Here is a 21,440-nt window from a genome sequence, read left to right on the forward strand (position 1 = left end):
CTCCCTTTCTAATACCCCAAAGCAGTTTGTCCTGACTTGTAGAAACCTGTGTGCAAGTCCTTCCAGGATAAGGAGAGCTGTGGACTAGGGCCCAGTCTGCTAGAGACTGGTCTCTTCTCGCTGCTTGTCAGAGGCCCGCCTCTGGTGCTCCAGCCCGTAGCTGTAGGGGCCAGACCACCCTCCTTGAGACCAGATGTCACTTCCCCTTGCATCTCCCTCTCTTTCCCCTCCAAATGAGCCAACCTTTTGCACTTCCACTAGAATGCCAGGCAGGCTGGGCCCCCAAAGACTCCTTTTTCAAAACCTCTGGAAGCCGCGGTTGAACGTGCCATGACCTCTCTGGATGGCACCGTCATTGAAGCTGGCATCATCGGAGTCTCTTGTTCTGTTGGCCTGCTACCTGGAAGATCCTTCTGTCCTGGACAAGAGGAATTGGAAGAGCATTTTATGTTTTAAGAACAGGCTGACACGGAGCAGCTACGACACCAGCTGAGATCACTTAATAAATGGTGCTAAACTAGCTTGTCTCACGCTCTTGCTCTTTATGGTGCATTGAAGATGTGGCCTCTCGCACTGCCTGCCGCCATAGTAAAGGAAGGCCCAGACTTCTCCGTGGAAGGCATCCTGGGAGTCCGCAGGCCCATTGTATCGTGCCGTGGGGTGTGTTGGTCCAGGACCGCTGAGGTCTGGCGTAATGAGGTGACATCTAGCTCTCAGAATAAGGCCCCATTTTCGGATTGTTCTGATGAAGTCCGCCGGTGACCAGAACAGAGTGAGTTCTAGTGGATTCAGCCCGAAAGTCTGTTAAGGTCGGAAAGGGGGATCTTCGGCCTCTGCTTCGCTGGCTTGCGTTTGCCTTTACTTCAGAGAAGTCTTGCTTGGACGCAAAGGCCTGCTTCTGTCTGTGTGGCTGTGCGTGTATAGCTTCTGGCTTGGTGCTAATGGGCTTTTCTCACTGGTGCCAATGCTGCCTGAGCCACCAGCTCTTGGCCAGCCTTTTCCCTCCTGCTTCCCTTCAGAGCTGGGTCATCTTCCTCTTTGAGCTAACCCTGCCTGCACGATCGCAGAGGGTTAGCCCTTCTCTGCCCCAGCACATCCGGATCTGGGGCAGGGCGGTGTTTTCCTCCAGTCCCGGCAGCCCGCGTGCGCTCCTGGCTTTGGCTCACACGCGCTGCCGCTCAGCCTGTAGCCTGCATGGATTTCCGCCGGCCTGGTCTTCCTTGAGGCTTTCTGGGGAGTCACCCCCAAACAAGACGGTGATCGTTTCTGCAGAGCTGGGTCGCTGCCTGGAGGCTCTGGGACAGTGGCTGAGGGTGTAAGGGTGCCTTTCCCGGAGTGGTAGTTGCACACCTGACACCCCTGCTCCTGGCAGGGGGTCCCACAGGACACTCGCTGCGGCTAGTGCCCTGTGCTCAGCACTCTGGCGTGTTTTAGTCATTGTCTCTGCTTCCTATACAACAGGCTGGTTGAAGTGCTGAGAAGATGGGAGATTGGTAGGACTCCGGAAAGGCCCCGTCTCTGTGTTGACTATTTGTCAAAATTGCCTTCTCTGGCCCATTCCGCCTCTGCCTTCCAGTGTCACGTTCCACGCATTGACCTTGAGTTCAGCCGTATTGTAACTGCTCCAAGGGGTGAGCTTGATGTCACCCTGCAGAGGGAGGGGAAGCACCAGCTGACTTTGAGGCCCCTGACCCTTGCCACATGAGAGCCACGGTCAGAACGGCTCCTCGTGGCTCTTCCACAGTCCCAGGGCACGTCAGCGGCTGGGACTCGGGACTCCCAGGGACAGTGAAGGGGGAACGGCTGTATTTGCGCTCCCCCAGTGCTCTGGACTTGGAGCTGCTGCCAGTGGCGAGAACTTGGAGGAGTGGCCTTGGTTCTCAGTCGGGTCAAGCACCTCTGACTCCAGCTGCTGGGTTTTGGTCCAGTTTCCAATGTCCCCCTTTGCCTGTTGGATTTCTAGCCCTCCTCCAGTCACACTGCTGGTGGCCTTTTCCTGGGGTATGCCTAGGTGAGCTGTGGGACCCTCATGTCCCACGGAAGGGGGCCTTGAGCTGCTGTGCCACAGCAGGCTTCTGCCTGCCTTAACCGCCCACAGTTCACTCCCGAGACATGAGAAAATGGTTAAACTGGGTTTGTGCCTAGGTCATGGCCGCTTCCAGTGAGGCCACTTTGTGGCTGTGCTTTCAAAGGCCTGGGCCTTGTAGGCATCAGGTGCTTGGTCGCAGCCTGCTCTGACGGGAAGTTTCAGGGCGCAGCCAGAGACAGAAGGCCACCAGGACAAAGCTGGGCTCAGAGCCGTATAAAACAGCACTGCCTCGTGTCAAGAGCTCCTCTGGGGATGGTCCCCTGGACTCCCTGTGTGTTTCTGGCCCGGAGTGGAGAGGAGGGTGACAGAGCCAGCTTCCCATAGTGGCTGTGGTGCCGGGGAAGCCCAGCTCCTCTTCTGGGAGAACTGCGGGCAGGTGACGTCACCACTCCTGTAGTCTAGAGGAGCGACAGTCAAGTCAAGGATTGCCCTTTGCCACGCCCAGAGACCACTGTCCTCCAGCGTTGGGTGTCCATGGACCAGCAAGGACCAGCCCGCCCCTGCTCCTGGGCCCTCCAGCGCGGTGCCTGCCTGCCCTTGGGACACGTCCCGCCACACTGACGTTCAAGTGGGCAGGAGGCCGAGCTCATCCCCAGGTGTGGCGGGCTGAGGGCAAGGCTGTGACCCTTACAGGCTTTGGGTGGGGCTGGAGTGGGTACAGAATGACATAGGTGTGAGGTATCTGCTCTTAGAATCTGCTTTTTGGTAAGTGAGGTGGGACAGAAGTGGTCCTGAGAGGGCCCTTTGTGACTCATTTGGATCTACGGAGTTCCCTGTAGACCGTATTAACTTCGGTAATTTTTTCCTTTTTTTAAATACTTAAGTCACGTGACACTCTACACTTTGCTTGTTCTTTCTTTGCCTTTGAAAGAAGAAAGTGTTAATGTTCTGTCATGTCCCTGGGATGCGGGGTAGAAAAACGGCTGGAATCTTCATCCCTAGCCTTCGGCAGTGGGTGTGCCTCTTAGCCAAGCTGCTGGCCCGTGTGACTAGGTGGGGACGTATCAAGGGCTGTGGCCAGCTGTTTCACTCCACTGAGTTACGCGAGGAAACACAGATCCTCCACGTTGAGGTTTCACAGTGAAAATACTCGTGCAGCCACGGAGGGGCTCGGCAAGGGGCTCGCAAGTCCCTGTGTTCTCAGGTCCTCGACACAAAGCTCTGTTCGGGGCGGTGTAGGTGTAGGCCTTTCTGGAACCCAAGGGGAAATGAGATGAATCTTAGACACAGCCGTGTCGTTTCCTGTTGACACATCCATTGTTTAAAATAGGGTTTAAATCCTGTCAGGAGGAGCAAGGGGTTGCCCGGGGTCATCGGCCACACGTGGGATCTGGCCCTTGGCTGCTCTTGGCCTGAAGAGGGAAGCTGCCTTCTGACGTCACTGTGAACTAGAGCCCATCACGTCACCGTCTGCAGAGGGGGCTGTGGAGCAGACGCCTTGGTCTGGAAGTTGAGAGACTGGCACGGTTGTCGAGCAGCTGTGTGTTGTTCTCCCCGCTCACTTAGCGTATGCTCTGGAGGAACCAGCAGGTGCACACCTGGTCTAAGAGCGGGATCCCTAACTTGAGGAAGAGGGGAGAGCTCGTGAAGCTGATACACAGAAGAATGGACCGATGGTGCCAGTGTCTGGGTGCGTTTCCTCTTGAACACAGAAAAGCTACGCGTAGAAGGAAGCCTGGCCATGAAGTGTATTTCAGTGAGCTAACATTAAATGTGTCACCAGTGACGCTGTATCGTCATCCTGGATACATGTCACCAGATTAAGCCAAGAATTGGAATAAATGTTGATGCTGTATGTGATTCCCAGGGAACTTGGGGGCTGAGAAGTAGCTTGGGCAAAAAGGACGTGAGCCCGTCTGAAGAAGCGTGAGTTGGGGTGGACTTCCAGAAGCGCAGGGGGTCACTGTCTGTTCCTCACCCCGCAGCGCCCCGGGGCCTGCCGTCTGCGGGGCACCGCCGTGGCTGCCCGTTAACCCTCCCGCGCACATCGCTTGTCCCTGCCAAACACCAGGCTCTAAGCTGAGTTGTTCAGCGTTAAAGTTGCAGTGAGCATTGTTCCTGGGAATTCTGAATTGCCGTGTCCTACACAGCTTAAATTTCAAGGTAATAATTACGTGGGCGTCCTCAGAAACAAGGAACCGAAGCATCCAGTCTAGAAGGATGAGGAGGTTGAAATGCAGAAGCAGAGAAAGCGGTAGTTTGCTCTTTAGACGTCACATCTTCAGATACTGCGTGCAGAACGCTGGGTGCTTGGCTCTGTCCTCGGTGTGAGGCCTGGTGAGGAGACTTCTCTCCCACCAGCTGCTCCCAGGGACCCCAGGGAGAAGGCAGGGCGTGCTGTGGGCCTTAGCTACAGTAAACAAGATGGTTCCCATGACAACCGAGCTTCACTCTGACCTGGTGCGCCCCCCGCCTCCTGTGCTCCACTCAGCCCCGAGGGCACCTGAAGTGGGAAGTGGGGGTATCGTGTCTGCTCTGTTTGATCTGAATGTGCTGTTGTGTTTTTTGTCTCTGGTTTGCCAGGGCCTGGGAGGAGTTTCATGGCCTGGTGAACAGCAGCGGCCGCTGATCGGACGCTTCCCCTCTGTCTCTCACACTCAGGGTAGGGCCTTGTCTATCTTCTCCGTACCCCCGTGGCATACCTCTCCACTGTAGGACCCCTCTCCCAAGGGGTGCGCCTTCCCATGTACCCCCACTCTGGCCCTGCCAGTATGGAGCCCCAGAGGAAAACTCTGAGTCGCACGCCCTGGGTCACGTGTCTCCTCGCGCGCCCTCCTGGTGCCTCTGCGCTCCCACATGGAAAACAAGGCGCCACAGGCCAGAGTTGTCTGCTCGCCCGGGCTCGCGCCACGGCGGGCCACAGGTGTGGCTTCTCACACGTGGCCAGGGCTGCGCCGTCTGCCCGGGCAGGTCCTCAGGCCCCGGGGGTTAGGGGAGAGGTGATGCCTCTTGTCTGGTGGGCGGCTGTCAGGTCTGAGGAAGCAGGGGTGTCAGCGATGATGGTGAATGGGGTGGAGTTCGGGGCCCTGGAAGGGACAGTTGCAGGCTGTTCCATCACCAGGCCGTCACATGGTCACTGACAGGAAGGAGCTTTTGTGTCCTGGTTAGGAGCATGGAGTCCAGGACTGCCCCTGGCAGAGGGGGTTGGGCACACTTGTTGGAAAGGAGAGGGGCAGGTGAAAGACCAGGGCTTGCTCCCCGAGGGTGTTTGTGCAGTGGGGGCGGAGCACCACAGCCGCTGCAGGACTCCCCCTGCCCACAAAGTGGGGAGGGCTCTCAGAGGAAGGGCAGCATCGCTGGACCGGGAAGTGGTGACCCTGTGCGGACGGAGGCGGGCGGCTGGTGTCAGGGCCCTCGGGTTCCTAAAGAGGAGCAGCCGCAGAGCCCGGCCACACACGTGCAGCCCAGTGCTTTCTCTTGAGCGGTTTGATTTCATTATTATAGATTCATGTTCAGATGGTAATCCAGATTTTAAAAATGGCCATCTCGAGACTCCTCCCATTAGAGTGTAGTTAACGCAGGATTCCCGGATGCCAGGAAACCTGGGGTCTGCTCGGTGGTGGAGAAATGATGGATTTGCCGAGGAAGTGTTTGAAATGAAACACTTAGAGCTTCAGAGGCCTCAGGCTACAATGGAACTGCTTTAATGATCTTCCATTTTTAATTGTTTCTAGGGTTTTTCCCCCTGGCTTTTTAAGTATTCTTAAAATCGGGATGTTCACAGTGAGTGTGCGGAGAAGGGTTTTAGCATCCTGTCATTAGCAGTGTTTACTTCTTCATGGCCATCAAGCGATACCTTTAAAAACGGAGGGCGTCCTGGGTTCACAGGGAAAACAGTCTCTAAAGGAAGCAAGCAGTCCAAGAACAGAGAGACTGAGAGTGGCCCCTCCCCGAGCAGGCCAGCTCCCCCAGGAAGACTACGGGAGTGGCGTTGGGAAGTCACACCTGCATAATGCCACGGTGTAGCCTCAGATCCACAGAGAGGGCAGAGGAGGGGAGCACTTTGTGGTCTGAGGGCTCTTGAAGCCCAGGCTTGGGAGTCCGTGAGGAGTTTGTGTTTGAGCAGAAGGTGAGCTGCTCCATGGCCTCAGCCTCCTGGGAGAGGACAGCCCGGCCCATGGCACTGGTGGGCCCTGGCTCACAGAGGGGCTGCAGCGCACGGCCCCTGCCAGCCTCTGGCACTTTGGCCTTCTCCCCCTTCCAAGTGGATCATGATCTGTGAGGAAATTTGGTAGAAAAACTGCTATTTCAGTCAAGAGTGCTCTTTGAACTGTGGCTCAGGCACACGTCAGTCCCAGTCAGCCGTGGGGGGAGGATTCTGGTCACTTAGGGGTCTGGGCCAGCCCGCACGGGAGAGAGGTCTCTGAGATCTCGTGCTATTGGGGAGTGCAGATGGTCACTCAGTGGAAGATGGCAGATTGAGATTCGCTCCACTGACTCTGGAAGGGGTTTGCAGTTGACAGAACGGAAGCCAGACTGACCTATGGTGGCCAGCTGAGAGCCAGAGGACGTTCCGAGGACCATGGGCACTGCCGCTGGTAGCCGCCTGGGAGCGCCCCTCGGAGCCGCTGCTGGGGCAGAGCCTCAGGCCGGGCTTCCCCTCAGATGACTGCCAGCTTTCACTTGAGGACCCAGAATCTCCATGGTGCCCTGCTGGTCACCAGCACGGTGGCCGTCCGCCCCCACCTAGGGCAGGTGTTCTGCCCCTCTGTCGTCACCCTCAGGAGCTCCCCTGGCCCTCACTCGTGGAGTCCAGAGTTGGCACTGGTCCATTTCTGTGGAAGCTCGAAGGCGGGCACTGAGGCACAGTGGAAGCCGACGCGGGGTCCTTGGGCACCGGGGGTGTGGAGTGGGAGACCTCGTCATCAGGACCGAGGCGCGCCCTCTGCCAGAGCTGTGGGGCTGTGGCTCCTGTGCCGTGCGGCCGGAGGGCTCGCCTCGGAAGCTGCCTGTGGACTCTGTCCTTAGTTTACTTCTAAAAGACGAGGAGCCTGTTTAAAACATGCATGTATATATCTTGTTGTCTCTGCCACTTCCTGTGTTCTCTCCTCCCTGTCCCTGGTCTCTGGGTGAGGGCCTGATAGAATATTTGTTCCCCGCTGGTCTGAGGTGAACACACTGCTCACTGTGTGTGGCACTGAGCCGTTCCCAACACACCCCCCCACCTTTTTTTTTTAAAGATTTGTCTATTTGAAAGGCAGAGTAACAGAAGAGGGAGGAACAGAAAGATCTTCCATCTGCAGGTTCACGCTCCATAGGGCTGTAATGGCCTGAGCTGCGCCAGACTGAAGCCAGGAGCCTGGAACTCCATCCCGGTCTCCCACGTGGGTGCAGGGGCCCAAGCACTTGGGCCATGCTCCTCTGCCTTTCCAGGTGCATTAGCAGGGAGTTGGATTGGAAGTGGAGCAGCCAGGACTCAGAGGGGCACTCTGGTACGGAATGCCCGTGTCACAGGCTGCGGCTTAACCACGGCGTCGCAACCTCAACCCCAACCCCAACCCCAACCCACTTACTTTAAAAATGGTGACCCAAAGCCACAGGGCCTCACTGGCAGGAGCAGCCCCGTCCCCACCCCACTTTGTTGCTCTGTTTTCCTGTCCAGTCTGGGGCAGTCTCAGCTGGTTCTCCTGGCTCTTCTGTTCTCCTCCTGCTTTTCCATTTTGCATTTGGGTCTCAGAGCAGTGAGACTCCTTAGGTTTTCTGACTAGAGAGATCTGTAGTAAGAGGAAAAAGGTAGATAATGAATACCTGAATGGAACAGTGTGATAGAACTTTTCCATTCAGCTGCCACGGAGAATTCTTCCCGGAGATGACATGAGCTGCTAATGGCTATGACTGTCTTGCAAATTCTCTCAGCACCATTGAGCCAGTAAAAACTGGGTCCAGATGCTGGCTCGCCATCTGCCCTGCTCCAGGAGAGACTGACTACCTTCCCACACCCTGCCTTTCTCGTCGCCCCTCTACTGACACGTCTTGCTCTCCGGCGTGGGCACAGAGCAGAGAGTAAGACGAGTGCCTTCTGGGATGCAGGCACAGTCCTAAGCTCACTGCCCTGCGGGGAGCTCAGAAATAACACCCGGGTGCTTACCTTTCTCTGTGTTAACGTTAGGTGTGTGCTTTGTCATCCTCCACTGGCGGCTTGTGGCACCGCAGAGTGGCCTGTCCTGCTGAAAGGATGTGTTTTATGCCGTTCACCTTTTAAAAAGATGGTCACCCCATTAGCTTTGTGGTCAGCTTTCAGCTCTTGGGGTGAGAACCGTTGAAATGCTCAGTGGCCTCATGGGCATGCATGTCGGTTATGAAATATTAGTGGGGCTGGCACCGCGGCTCACTAGGCTAATCGTCCGCCTGCGGCGCCGGCACACCGGGTTCTAGTCCCGGTTGGGGCGCTGGATTCTGTCCTGGTTGCTCCTCTTCCAGGCCAGCTCTCTGCTATGGCCCAGGAAGGCAGTGGAGGATGGCCCAAGTGCTTGGGCCCTGTACCCACATGGGAGACCAGGAGAAGCACCTGGCTCCTGGCTTCAGATCAGCGCGGTGCACCGGCCGCAGCAGCCATTTGGGGGGTGAACCAACGGAAAAAGGAAGACCTTTCTCTCTCTCTCACTGTCCACTCTGCCTGTCAAAAAAAGAAAAGAAAAAAGAAATATTAGTGGCCTTCTGAGGTGGTGACATCAGCTCTTTCAAGCCCGAGTCCCCCGACCCCAGCTCGTTTGCCTCCCAGTGTACATGGCGTCAGCCAGGCACTCGGGGGGTTAGGAGCTGTTAGTAGTGACTGTCGGCGGTGCTTCTGGGCTGCCCGAGCCTCTGTCGTTACGGCTTGTTTACCCTAGACCAATTCAATACGCCCAGTTAATTGTAACGGTCTTGAAATAGGCTTCTTGAAGCCATTGCTTCTAGCATGTCCCTTTAAAATGGAAGAGAACCAGTGACTCCAGAATCCGGGTCAGTGAGAATTTCTGTGTCAAAATTGTTGACAAATGCAGGTCTGGACACTGGCCAGGGCAGCAGCTAGGGTGGCGTTTCAAGCCCCTGCGTGGGACAGGCATTTGGCAGGCATTCAGCCATTGCTGGGACTGCCACACCCTACATCTGAGTGGCTGGGTCTGACCTCTGACCCTGGCTTCACTCCTGACGAGGCTTCCTACTGATGCGGACCCTGGGAGCGACAGGCAGTGACTTAAGTGCTTGGGTCCCTGCCGCCTTTGTGGGAGACAGGATTGAGTTCCAGGCTCCTGCCTTCAGCCTGGCCATTCATCTGATGAATGAGCCAGCAGATAGATGTACGATCTATGTACATTTTTAAAAAGTAAATCAGTCAGCAAGTAGTGTTTTGTTTCTAAACAAAGCCCCTGCCAGCCCTGCGATTTTGAGACTCCTGTGGTAAGGTGAGCTGCCAGCACACACTTGGATTTCTGGTGGGACGGGAAGGTCCCTAGTGGGTGGCCTAGCCTAAGAGGGCAGCAGCGACGTACCTGGCCCAGCACACGTGCACGCCCTCGCAAAACCAGAGCCAGTTTCTTGAGTGAAGGGCACCTCCTGGGATCGCCTGTACTTTGATAAGCAGCTCCGAGTTTTAAAACTGAGAATTCTGTCCCTTTGCTAACTTGGTTGGTTAGTAGGGTTTTTGTTTCTGTAATCTGGTTGCATGGTTGTCAGGTGTGCGGTGGGGTAGAGGGAGACCGTCCTCCTCACCTGACCCCACCCGCCCAGTCCACTGCGCCTGCACCCTTGCCTCGGGTGACGGCTGCTGCCCGTTTCTTGCGCAGCCTCTCAGAGTGTACACGCAGCTACGAGCAGAGAGCCTGCTCCCCCGCCCTCCCCCTACCATGAGCAGTAGCCTCCGTGCCCACGCGTGTCCTTAGCTTGTCACTTAGCTCGGCCATCTTTCCACGTCAGGAGCCGGCTCCCCTGTTTGTTTTCCCAGCTGCCCAGGGTCACGTTGCACGATCGTGCCGTGCCATCAGCACTCAGTCCCTCTGGGCTTGCACGGGCTGGCTCCTGGTGTTCTGCTGTCACGGACAGCTGGCCGCCAGGGTTCGCGGGGTCTGGGAGGTGGACGCGGTAGACAAGATGGCAGGAAGGTGGTGGGGTGTGCCGGCAGAGTGAGCGGGTTCAGTTCCCTGTGCATGTGTGGCCGTGTCTAGATGATCCCTGTATTGAACGCTCTGTTTTCTCCCATTTTTTCTTTCAGGGACAATTCAAGCTTTCGAAATACAAAAATCACATTGTGAAAGTACCCAAGCTGGCAATAATCCCTTTCTGTATGTGTGTGTGTGTCCGAAGCGGATGGCAGGCCTCCAGCCAGCCCTCCATCTGCTCACGGAAGGGACGCCCCGAGCCATGCGCTCCCCTTTTGCACTCGTTCCTGGAGGACGGACCCGCTAGACAGCCTCCAGCATCGCTGACTGTATAAAGCGGGAGCGGAAGCCGCGACTTTGCGCTAGACGGACGCTGTTTTAAAGGGGTTCTGGGGGGGCTCAGCCTTTCGTGTTGCTGTGTGCTGTCCAGGTGCCCCGGGCATCCCGCCATGCACGTGCGTCCCCCGCTGTCCCGAGGACGTGGTGACCGCGTGTGCAGGCCGGAGCCCCAGCGAGAGTTAGCAGTGTTATGACTGCGCGCCCAGGAGAGGCCCAGAGTCGCTAGGAATGCCTCTTCCGGCTTGGCCATTAAATTATTGGGACATTTCGGTTTCTTCTTCTCCCCTCGTCCCCTAAACCCACGACTCTCCAAAAACGTGTTGTGAATGTGTTGACTGTCCCGGGTGTTGCATTGTCTCCTGCCTCCTGCCCGCCTGTCTTCCCTCCGTGTGACTCTCCTCTTATTGGGCTCTGCCAGGGGGCGTGCTGGGCTCACTGGAGCGGCTTCCAGGCTGGGCCTGGGTCAGTCAGACTGGCGCAGAGGCCAGTGTGGTTAGGAGCCAGCTTACCACGTGGGCTCCGAGTGTAGGGTTTGGAGCTGAGGGCAGTGCCAGCGGTCTCCCGTGTGTGCGCCAAGCCTGCTGCACTGGGTTCTTGCGTGCCCCTCACTGAGGGAGGGGAGCGAACGCTGGTGCTTGCCAGCTGTTAACACCTGGCTGTGTACATTCAGTGACCTGGAATGGAACACCTGAAGGGAAGGTGACCCTGGGGGACAGGCTCCTTGCATGACAGCGTGTCCGCAGTGGTCCTCGTCGCCCAGCTGTGCGGCAGCACACGTGGGCCGAGCCAGGATGCCCAAGCAGAAACCCTTGAAGGCTGCTGCAGGCTTCAGCGGTGACCGCTCGCTCATCAGCAGAGCTGGGTGATCTGACTCCTGAGGACTGGAGTCCGCGAGGGGGAGAGCGCACCTGGGGTTCCCAAGTAACGAGCGAGCGTCCTCCCGCAGCCTGAGTGGCAGCGTCGTACTCGGCTCCTGTGAGCGGAGATCACAGTACCTTAAATTAAGGCCTCTCTTTAACACATATCCCTGAAGGCTAGGGGACCCTCAGCCACCTGGTCTCGGAGAAGGCATTCAGGAGGGAGAAGCATTTCCGTAGCATGTTTGTATTACTCCCTTCCTGTTTGCCAGCCCCTGAACACCCTCTCAGCCCACTGCTGCAGGATGCTTTTTCCCACAAAAACGAGACAGCAGGAGCCCCCAGGGAGGTGCTTCCGTGACAGGGGCGGTTAGGTCAGGTGGCAAGATCTAGCTCCAGGAATATGAAGGATGCTTGGTGGTATCCAGGAAATCGTGGGGCTCAGGCCAGTAGAGGCGCCACGCTGGCTTCACGGGGACCAGGGCTGCCTCCTGAGACTCGGTCACACCCGGGGGCCTTCGCGCTGCCTGAAACAGATTTGCCGTGAGAATTCCAGTGACAGACACTGGGGCTCGCCCTTGTGTGGGCATCTGCCTGACCGCTGTGTGTGCGAGTGGCCAGCAGGCCTAGCGGTCAGCTGTATTGTCCTTACTTTCGCGCTTTTTTGTCCTGTTTGTTCAGACTTTTGGATTTCTTATGTTTTCCAGAGCTGCTCATGTCCCCCTTCTTTGTTGCTGTGGTATGTGACAGTTACCTTTCCTGGCAGGTGCATGTGCCCAGGGAGGGATAGAGCGAGGGGTCCCACTGCCGGGCAGCGTCTAGGCCCAGTGTTCTCCTGGATGCTCTCCCTGACGGCTGTGGGGGAATCACAGTGGTCAGTTTGTCCACACCCCCCGTTTTCTAGACTAGCTTGAGCGCTCTTTGCCTTCATTTTGACCCCACGGGTCTGCTATGCCGAGCCACAGCACGGTTACTGTTGCCGTCTCCCCTGGTCTAGAGACAGGAGAGGGAGGCCTGCCGGGGCCCGTGGGACGGAGCGCAGCGTGGCAGGTTGCAGCCGGGAAGGGCTGCCCTCCAGGGACCCTCTGCTCTGTTCTGTGTGTGTGTGTTCCCTGGGACACAGGCAGGGGCAATAATCTTCCTCCCAGAGAGAAGCCCGTGGTCCACGCCGCTCCAGGATGAATTTCCGAGGTTTGCCCAGGAGGAGCAGAGGCTGTGCCAAGAGTGATTTCGTGTCACACTGTCGGAGCAGTTGTCTGCTGCAGTAATAAACGGAAGATTCCTGCAAGCGCTGGGCTGCGGACTGGTTATTCGGGAGGCGGGCCGCTGGCGGTTCTGCCCTTGGGCGTTCCCAAGCACATGGCACCGTCCAGACAAGATCATTGACACACTTTTTGTTTTGTTTTGCTTTGCTTTAGAGATTTACGTATTGCTTTATTTGAAAGAATTAGAGGGAAAGACAGATCTTCCATCCACTGGTTCACTCCCCAGGTGGCCACAACAGCCAGGGCTGGGCCAGGGTGCAGCCAGAATCTTCCTCCAGGTCTCTCGTGTGAGTGGCAGGGACCCAAATACCTGGGCCCTCTTCTGCTGTTTTTCCCAGGCCATTAGCAGGGAGCTGGATCAGAAGTGGAGTGTCTGGGACTCGAACCAGCACCCATATGGGATGGTGGAGTCGCAGGCAGCAGCGTTACCTGCTGTGCCACAGTGCTGGCCCCTATTGACACATGTTTATGGAAATATTCTCTAGTTGCTATTAATCATTGCCCCAGGTCAGTTTATATATATAAAATAGCAGAAGATAGCTGTTAATTCTCTTTAACATGTAGTAGGGAATGTTGGGGTAGAAGAGGTTCAAAGAATTAGATTTTTTTTTTTTAAGATTCTATTTACTTATTTGGAAGAGTTATACAGAGAGAGGAGAGGCAGAGAGAGAGAGGTCTTCCATCCGATGGTTCACTCCCCAGTTGGCCGCAATGCCCGGAGCTGCAAAGATCCACAGCCAGGAGCCAGGAGCTTCTTCTAGGTCTCCCACGGGGGTGCAGGGGCCCAAGGACTTGGGCTATCCTCTGCTGCTTTCCCAGGCCTAGCAGAGAGCTGGATCGGAAGTGGAGCAGCCGGGTCTCAAACCAGCGCCCATATGGGATGCCAGTACTGCAGGCTAGGACATTAACCCACTGCACCACAGCGCCGGCCCCAGATTTTTTTTTTTTTTTTAAATGCAGAGTTACACAGAGGAAGAAGAGACACAGAGCCAAGAGTTTCATCCAGGTCTCCCGCACGGGTGCAGGGGTCCAAGCACTTGGGCCATCCTCAGCTACTTTCCCAGGAGCACCAGCAGGGAGCTGGATCAGAAGTGAAGCAACCAGGACTTGAACTGGTTCCCGCACGGGATGCCAGCACTGCAGGCAGCAGTTTAACCCACTGTGCCACAGTGCGGCTCTAAGAATTACTTCAGGCCTGAGCTTGGATTACTTCATGTAAGATGAAGTAGCTTAGCCTAAAGGTGGACATACAGGGCCTGCTCATGACCAGCACCCGTGTCGAGTACCAAGGGAGAAAGAAATGCACTGAGCCTCAGTCGTTGCTGACAAAGGTTTTAAAGCAGGTAGGCGTTGTGGCAGAGCAGGCTAAGCTGCCATCTAGGGCACCTGCGTGCCGTGCAGAGCGCCTGGTTCAAGTCCTGGCTACTCTGCTGCTGACCCGGCTCCCTGCTGATGGACCTCCAGGAGGCAGTGGACGATGGCCCAAGTGCTTGACTTCCTGCCTCTCGTGGGAGATCAGGAGCCAGTGCCATGTTGCTGGCGTCTGTCTGGCCTCACCTTGGCTGCCACAGGCATTTGGAGAACGACTCAGCAGATGGATGCTACCCCCTGCCGTCTTCCTCTCTTCCCCCGCCATCACTCTGCCTTTCAAATAAAATAAGTCTTTCACAAATAATAACAACACATGCTTGAGGTGCGATTTAGGGCGATAGAAGTCTCCTTTCTGTGTCTCAACTCTGGTCTGAATAGGAGACAGAAACCAGGCGGGTTAATTTGTCAGTATTACATAAAGCATTGTTGATGCGATAACTAGAGGACAGAAGCACTGGAGAATCAGGCGGAGGCCATTCATGAAGAGCTGCGAGGTCGCCCTTGTCCATGGGGCGCTGGTGTCTGAGGCTGCGAGGAAGCTGGCTCTGAACCGGTTGGAAGTGGCCTCTCCGGTCAGCCGCAGCTGTGGGAGCAGGCTGTCCCGACGGGCGCAGAAAGGGCCAGGCCGCATCTTCCTTGTGCGCGGAAGCCCCTCTGCAGTGCCCCCACTGGAAAAAGCCAGCAGCATGCCGGCCGGTGTCTTCAAGGCCGAGAGAGTGGGTGTGGGGCAGGCGGGTAGCGGGGGCAGGCGGGCAGCGGGGGAAGTCGGAGCCTGGGACCTGCGGCCCCCGTTGGAGCTCTGCACTTCCCATGCAGTTCCCTGCTGATAACCCGGAGGAGTGCGCCGCGGCCCAAGTGCGCAGCTTCCTGCCACCTGTGTGGGAGACCCGGCTGGCTTCCTGGCTCCCACCTGCACCAGCCCCAGATGTCGGCAGACGGAAGATGGCTCTTCTCTCCCTCTCTTAAATTCGGCCTCTCACATGAATAAATGTGTGGTTGTTTAAGTGTGGAGCTGGAGACGGCGCGTGGTGATGCCTGCAGTCCTCACTTTGCCCCTCAGCATCTGTGCATCCTGCCACCCACGTGTGCCACAGAGCAGCGCCGTTCTGCCTGGCACAACCTCGCTGGTGGGAAGAGCTCACCCTGCCCCCAAAGGAGGAGGTGGGAAGCCAGCAGGCACGCGGTCATTGTTGGCCTGTGCTGGCTCCTAACTCCATTACAGCCCCATCTGAGTAGCCTGTGCAGTAACCAAATGTGAGGACAAGGTTAGCCCTCCAGGGCGGCACAGGCATCCCATATGACTGCTGGTTTGAGTCCCAGGTGCTCCACTTCCCATCCAGCTCCCTGCTAATGTGCCTGGCAGTGCAGCAGAGGACGGCCCAAGTCCTTGAACCCCCGCACCCACAGGGGGAAACTCGATGTTCCTGGCTTCGGCCTGGCCCAGCACTGGCCGTTGCAGCCATTTGGGAGTGAACCGGTGGATGGAGGATCTCTCTCTAAATCCGTTTCTCCCTCCTCCCCTCCCTCCCTCCCTCTTTCTCTTCATAACTCTGCCTTTCAAATATATAAAATAAATCTTAAAGAAAAAATAAACAAGTTAGCTTCCAACAAGACTTGCACGAAATAAGAAGAAAGTTTCTAGGCCCACAGCGCAATGAAGAAAGTCTGCGTGGGGCCTGTTGTGGGTGGCAGTGGTTTTCAACTTCCCATTCCACTGCCTGCTCTCTTTCCTTTGCCCTCAGCCAGGATCTTAGCTGGTCAGATCCGGATTCTTTTTTTGGTATGATTGACTCAACCTTCTATTCCTAAAGGGTGTGAAGTGATTGTCCTGCTGTCTTAGAGTTTCCATTCCTGCTATTTCTAAAAGGGAGCCCAGGAACCCTAGGTTCTAGACAGTTCTCCCTGTCCCTGTTGCATAGCAGCAGCTCACTTCCTCTTGGTGACACCCCACCCCCGGTCAGCAGAACAGTCCCTTTATTTGCTGCTGTTGGGTCAGCGCCCTGAAGAGCCCAAAATCAGCAGTTGCAGCTCAGCTTGCCCTCCAGCCTGGCCGCGCGGTGTCCTCATTTCTCTGAAACCGGCAGAACCCGAGTTGAGGGGCGGAGGAAGAAGAACGACTCCCACTCCGTCCTTTCATCTCTGGTCATGGGAGAAATAGTTCACGCAAGGCACGACCCTCAGGACGAACCCTTGGAGCCACCTGTGGCACCGTGCCTATGCCGGCACCTGTATGGGCGCCGGTCAAGTGGCCGCCCCAGCTCCCTGCTAATGCACCTGGGAAAGCAGTGGAAAATGGCCCAAGTGCTTAGACCCCTGGCAGCCACCCATGTGGGAGTCCCGGATGAATTCCAGGCTCCTGGCCTCAGTCTGGCTCAGCCCTGGCTGTTGTGGCCATTTGGGAAGTGAACCAGTGGATCAGAGTCTCTCTTTCTGTCTCTCTCTCTCTGCCTTTCAAATAAGTCAATAAATCTTTAAAGAGAAAAATAAATAAATAAAAATGAGCCCTGTCCTTTCAGGGGCTGTAGCTGAGCCTTCAGCTGGGTCCACTCCGCCCCGCCCTTGTCCAGCCGCCTGTCCTGGTGAGGCATGTGCTGAAGCCGGTGTCCCACGACGCTGGCGGTGAGACCCGTGGCCCTGTGCTGCAGCTGACGCTGGTGTCGTGTAGTAAACAGTACAGGTCGTTGCAAACGCTCTGTGCTGGGCTCTTTCTTTTGCTTAAATTTCACAGCAGCCCAGGGGGTGGATTGTTGTCCCCATTTCACAGATAAAAACAGAGCAGGGGGGGGCGGTGAGACCTGGTGGTTAAAATGCCGCTTTGTACGCCACATCGCGATCAGAGTGCCTGGTTCAGCTCCCGGCTCCGCTCCTCATTCCAGCTGCCTGCTAATGTGCACCTTGGGAGGTGGTCGGGTCCCTGCCACCCACATGGGAGACCCAGGGAGAGCTGGCTCCAGCCTGGCCCTGCTCTGGCCGTAGTGGGCATTTGGGGAGTGAGCCAGCAGCTCTGTCTCTGTCTGACTCTCTCTGCCTTTCAAATTAAATACATTTTTAAGGCAGAAACAGGGTAAGTAGCTTGCAGAGGGTCACTCATTATGTAAGGGCAAAGATGGGGCTTGACCTTGAATTCCAGGGTTCCTAAACCTAGTGCAGGTAGGTTCCAGCCCACGTCATCGACAGATGCTCCTCAGCCTGCAGTGGGGTTACCTTGTCCCCATAGACCCACCGTGAATTGGAAATGTGGTAAGTGGGAGTGCATAGAACGCCCTCGCTCACCAACGCAGCGCACTGTGGAGCCTCTGTGGCTTCCGCCGGGGCCCCCTGGGCTGACTGCTACCCGGTCACTCTCCTAGGGAAGATCCGGACTCAGTTCCCGACTGCTTGTGAGCCATCGTAAGGTTGAAAACATCGGCTGAGCCAGCGTGAGCTTGGATTTGGGGGCAGAGGTCTCTGGATCAGGCTACGAATGACTCCTCCTCTGCAGGGTGGTCTCAGTAGACAAGACCCCCCCCCCAACCTGGCCGACCCCAGACACAGGAGCCGGCAGGCAGGAGCTTCCCCTGCCGCCCTGGGTTGCCAGCAGGGTGGCATTTTAGATGCCTGCCCCATACCACCCTCCCAACTTCAGGAAGGCCGAGGTCTGACCTCACCACAGACAGCAACACATGGGTTCCAGGCATCTCTGTTCCATTTACACCGCCACGGGGAACCCCCTTTTTTAAAGATTTATTTATTTATTTGAAAGTCAGAATTCCACAGAGAGAGAGATCTTCCATCCTGCTGGTTCACTCCCCAAATGGCCGCCACAGCCAGGGCTGGGCAAGGCCGAAGGCAGGAACCACCTCCCACGTGGGTTCAGGGCCCAAGCACTATGGCCATCCTCCACGGCTTCCCCAGGCACACCAGCAGGGAGCTGGATCGGAAGTGGAGCAGCCGGGATGCGAACTTGTGCCCATGTGGGATGTCGGCATCACAGGCAGTGGCTTAACCTACTGCACCACAGCGCCAGCCCCGTACCACAGGCGTTTCTGTCCAGTCCCCTGCCCCCACCATTCTCCACGTTCCCCATGGCAGCCCACGCTCCTTTCAGGCTCCCCACCGACTGTAGGAAGCAAAATGCCCACCCTGAGGGCAATACGTGCCGTGTTCCCCTCTGCACGCCTCCCCCAAAGTGAACGTGGACAGTGCCTGCTCCCCAGGCCGTGGCCCTCCACGCTGACCCCTGGGCGGGGAAGTGTTGGTTCAGACCCCGCCCCCTCGTAACCAGACCCCAGTCAGGAACCAGCATGGACAGAGGAGCTGCAACAGGGAGATCCCCTCCCTGTGAGCCCAGGAAGGCAGGGCACCCTCTAGTGGATGGCAAGGGGACAGTTCATGTCCGTGCCCTTGGGGACAGCAGCCTCAGCTGCGACTTTCCAGGGTTCCTGCTCAGGACGGCTCCCAGGACACGGCCAGGGTCCCTGTGTGGATGGCCTTGCCTGGCACCGCCGGGCATGGGTCTCTGGGGGGGTCTGGCCTCCCGGCCCCGTGCTGACTTCTCAGGTCTGTCTCTGCCTCTGGCTCATGGCGCCCATGACGCCCCAGCTCCAGCCACCCTGGCCGCAGTCCTGGCCAGCCCACTGCCAGGCCCCCTGCTGTCGCTAACTCCTCTGCTCTCTCCCGCCCCGCTGTGAGTCCCACGCGCAGGCTCTCCTTGGGCTTTGCCGCTTGAGCCTCTAAGACCCTCGAGAAGGCAGGCGGCCGCTCCCTCCTGCATGATAGAATGGCCGCAGGTCCTCACCTGGGAGCAGCACTCCTTGGAAGGTTCTAGTGGGCGGCCCAGGTTGGGACCACATCCTTGGAGGGACCCTCCTTCCTCACTGCCCCCTGGCCTCCCTGGACGACTTAGCGCACCCCTTAGTCCGTTTTCTGCTGGGTAGTTTACAGAGAACAGATGTGTTCCCTGCGGTTCTGGCTGGGAAGTCCAAGGTCAAGCCCACATCTAGCAAAGACCTTGCTGTGTCAGCCCATGGCAGAAGACAGAATGGCAAGGCAGCACTCGCGCGCGCACAAACAACACAGAGGGAGCTGAACTCCTCCTTCCATGGGCACTAACCCACTCACGGGGGTCAGGTGTACAGCCCGTGACCTTTCCCCTCAGCTCACCCATGCTCCCCGGGCTCAGCCTGGCCCTGTGGGAGGGCTTCCCACCTTCTTCAGTTACAGCTCTGCCACGCGTGCTGTGGCCCCTCTGAGCTCTCGTGTGTTCTTCCTGCGCCTGTGGGCTTCTCTTGTGCGGAGAAAGCCGCTCATCACCGTCAGGTGCTGCCGCTCGCGGGGGCCTCTCCTTCCCGGGTTCCTGCAGCACTGAGCCCACGTGACCAGAACTGCCGGAGTCCGTGCCTGTCCGTGCGGCTGGGACAGGTTCTGGGAAGGCAGCGGCGCACCTCCCCCGTCCAGGGGCAGGCCTGGTGTGGGCACTTACAGGCTGCCCGGGAAGCTCCAGCTTGCACAACGCCTACAGCGTCCCGTGGGGCTCCATGCTGTGGGGCTTCTGACCACATTTTATTGCAAATGTTCCCCAGGTGGCAGTGTCCCACCATCCTGCAATAACACGGTAAGAGCTGTTGATTTCCACAATTGAACTTTTTTAATGAATTAATTTATTTGAAAGACAGCATGAGAGAGAGACAGGAGACAGAGATCTTCCATCTGCAGGTCCACTCCCCGAATGCCCGTAACTCCCACCACTGGGCCAGGCTGAAGCCAGGAGCCCAGAACTCCATCTGGGGCTCCCACATGGTGTCAGGGACCCAAGTACTTGAGCCATCATCAGCTGCCTTTGGAAGCTGGGTTGGAAGCAGAGCACCTGGAACTGTAACCCGCACTCCCTTATGGGAGCAGGTGCCCAGAGTGGCTGCGTAACCCACTGTACCACAAGACCTACGCCCTGCAATTCAGTTTTATTCTCTAGGAATTCATACATGTATAGAGTTTCCCAGATAATGTGCTTGTGTTTTCTGGATATACAATCTTTATTTTTTTAAGATTTATTTATTTATTTGAAAGTCAGAGGAGAGGCGGGGGCTGAGGGGGTGTCTTCCATCCGATGGTTCACTCCCCAATTGGCCGCAACAGCTGGAACTGTGCTGATCCAAAGCCGGGAGCCAGGAGCTTCTTCCGGGTCTCCCATGGGGTTGCAGGGGCCCAAGAACTTGGGCCATCTTCTACTGCCTTCCCAGGCCATCACAGAGAGCTGGATCGGAAGTGGAGCAGCTGGGTCCTAAACTAGCGCCCATATGGGATGCCGGCTCTTCAGGCCAGGGCATTAACCTGCTGCGCCACAGCGCCGGCCCCTGGATCTACAGTCTTATTTTCAAATTTTGCAATCGTTATTTTCTCCTGTCCGATTTTTATACCTCTGTTCTCTTTCTGTTTGTATTGGCCGATGCCTGCAGTACATGGGTAAATTATACCCGTAGCAGTGAGCCTGCTGTCTTGTCCCGACGCCGTGGGAGTAGCTCTAGGAGTCTCCATTAAGTTGAAGCTGGCTCTGGAGCTGACTGTTAAAGAGGTGAGAAGGTGTTGTTAGAGTTGATTAGGGTGCAGTGGGTTAAGCTGCCACTTGCAACACTGGCTGCCTATGTCAGAGTGGCATTTGAGTCCTGACTCCTCCACATTGTTTATAAGATTTATCTTATTTATTTGAATGGCAGGGTTAGGGAGAGATGGAGTGAGAAGTCTTCCATCCTCTGGTTCACTCCCCAGAAGGCTGCACTGACCACAGCTGGGCCTGGAAGAAACCAGGAATCAGGAGCTTCACCCAGGTTCCCACGTGGGTGCAGGGCTCCAAGCACTGGGGCCGTCTTCCGCTGCTTTTTCAGGTGCATGAGCAGGGAGCTGGATTGGAAGTGGAGCAGCCGGAACTCAAACCTGTGTCTATACGGGATGCCGGCACTGCAAGTGGTAGCTTAACTAATCTTTGTGCCACAACTCTGGTTCACTCCTCACTTAGGATCTAGCTCCCTGCTTCTGTGTCTGGGAAGGCAGCAGATGATGGCCCAAGTAGTTGAGCCCCTGCCACTCGTGTTAGAGACCAGGGTGGAGTTCCCGGCTCCTGGCTCTGGCCTGGCTCAGACCTGGCTGTTGAGTCCACTTAGGGAGTGAACACAGTGGTAAACCTCTCTCTCTCTCACTCTCTGTCACTCTGCCTTTCAAATAAATAAATAAATAAATCTTTTTTTTTTTTAATCTTTTTTTTTTACAGAGGGGCAGAGGTATAGAGAGGAGAGAGGTCTTCCATCCGCCAGTTCACTCTCTAATTGGCCGCAACGACTGGAGCTGCACCAATCCAAAGTCAGGAGCCAGGAGCCTCTTCCAGGTCTTCCATGTGGGTGCAGGGGCCCAAGGACTTGGGCCATCTTCTGCTGCTTTCCCAGGCCATAGCAGAGAGCTGGATTAGAAG

General features: G+C 56.6%; 1 protein-coding gene across 4 annotated transcripts in view; it reads left to right on the forward strand.

Annotated features, from left to right (window-relative positions):
- Positions 1–12,644, forward strand: part of EIF4E2 (eukaryotic translation initiation factor 4E family member 2) — a 28,587-nt gene extending 15,943 nt beyond the window's left edge. The window contains exons 7-8 of one of the 4 annotated variants that reach the window (XM_062193469.1): positions 4,613–4,691; positions 10,281–12,644. In XM_062193469.1, the coding sequence (XP_062049453.1) occupies positions 4,613–4,658 (46 nt within the window). In that variant the 3' untranslated portion in view covers positions 4,659–4,691; positions 10,281–12,644. The other 3 variants (XM_062193477.1, XM_062193457.1, XM_062193464.1) reach the window with 3 other exon arrangements.
- Positions 12,645–21,440: the final 8,796 nt, after the last annotated feature.

This window comes from Lepus europaeus, chromosome 1 (assembly GCF_033115175.1).
Source record: "Lepus europaeus isolate LE1 chromosome 1, mLepTim1.pri, whole genome shotgun sequence".
Classification (NCBI taxonomy): Eukaryota; Metazoa; Chordata; class Mammalia; order Lagomorpha; family Leporidae; genus Lepus; species Lepus europaeus.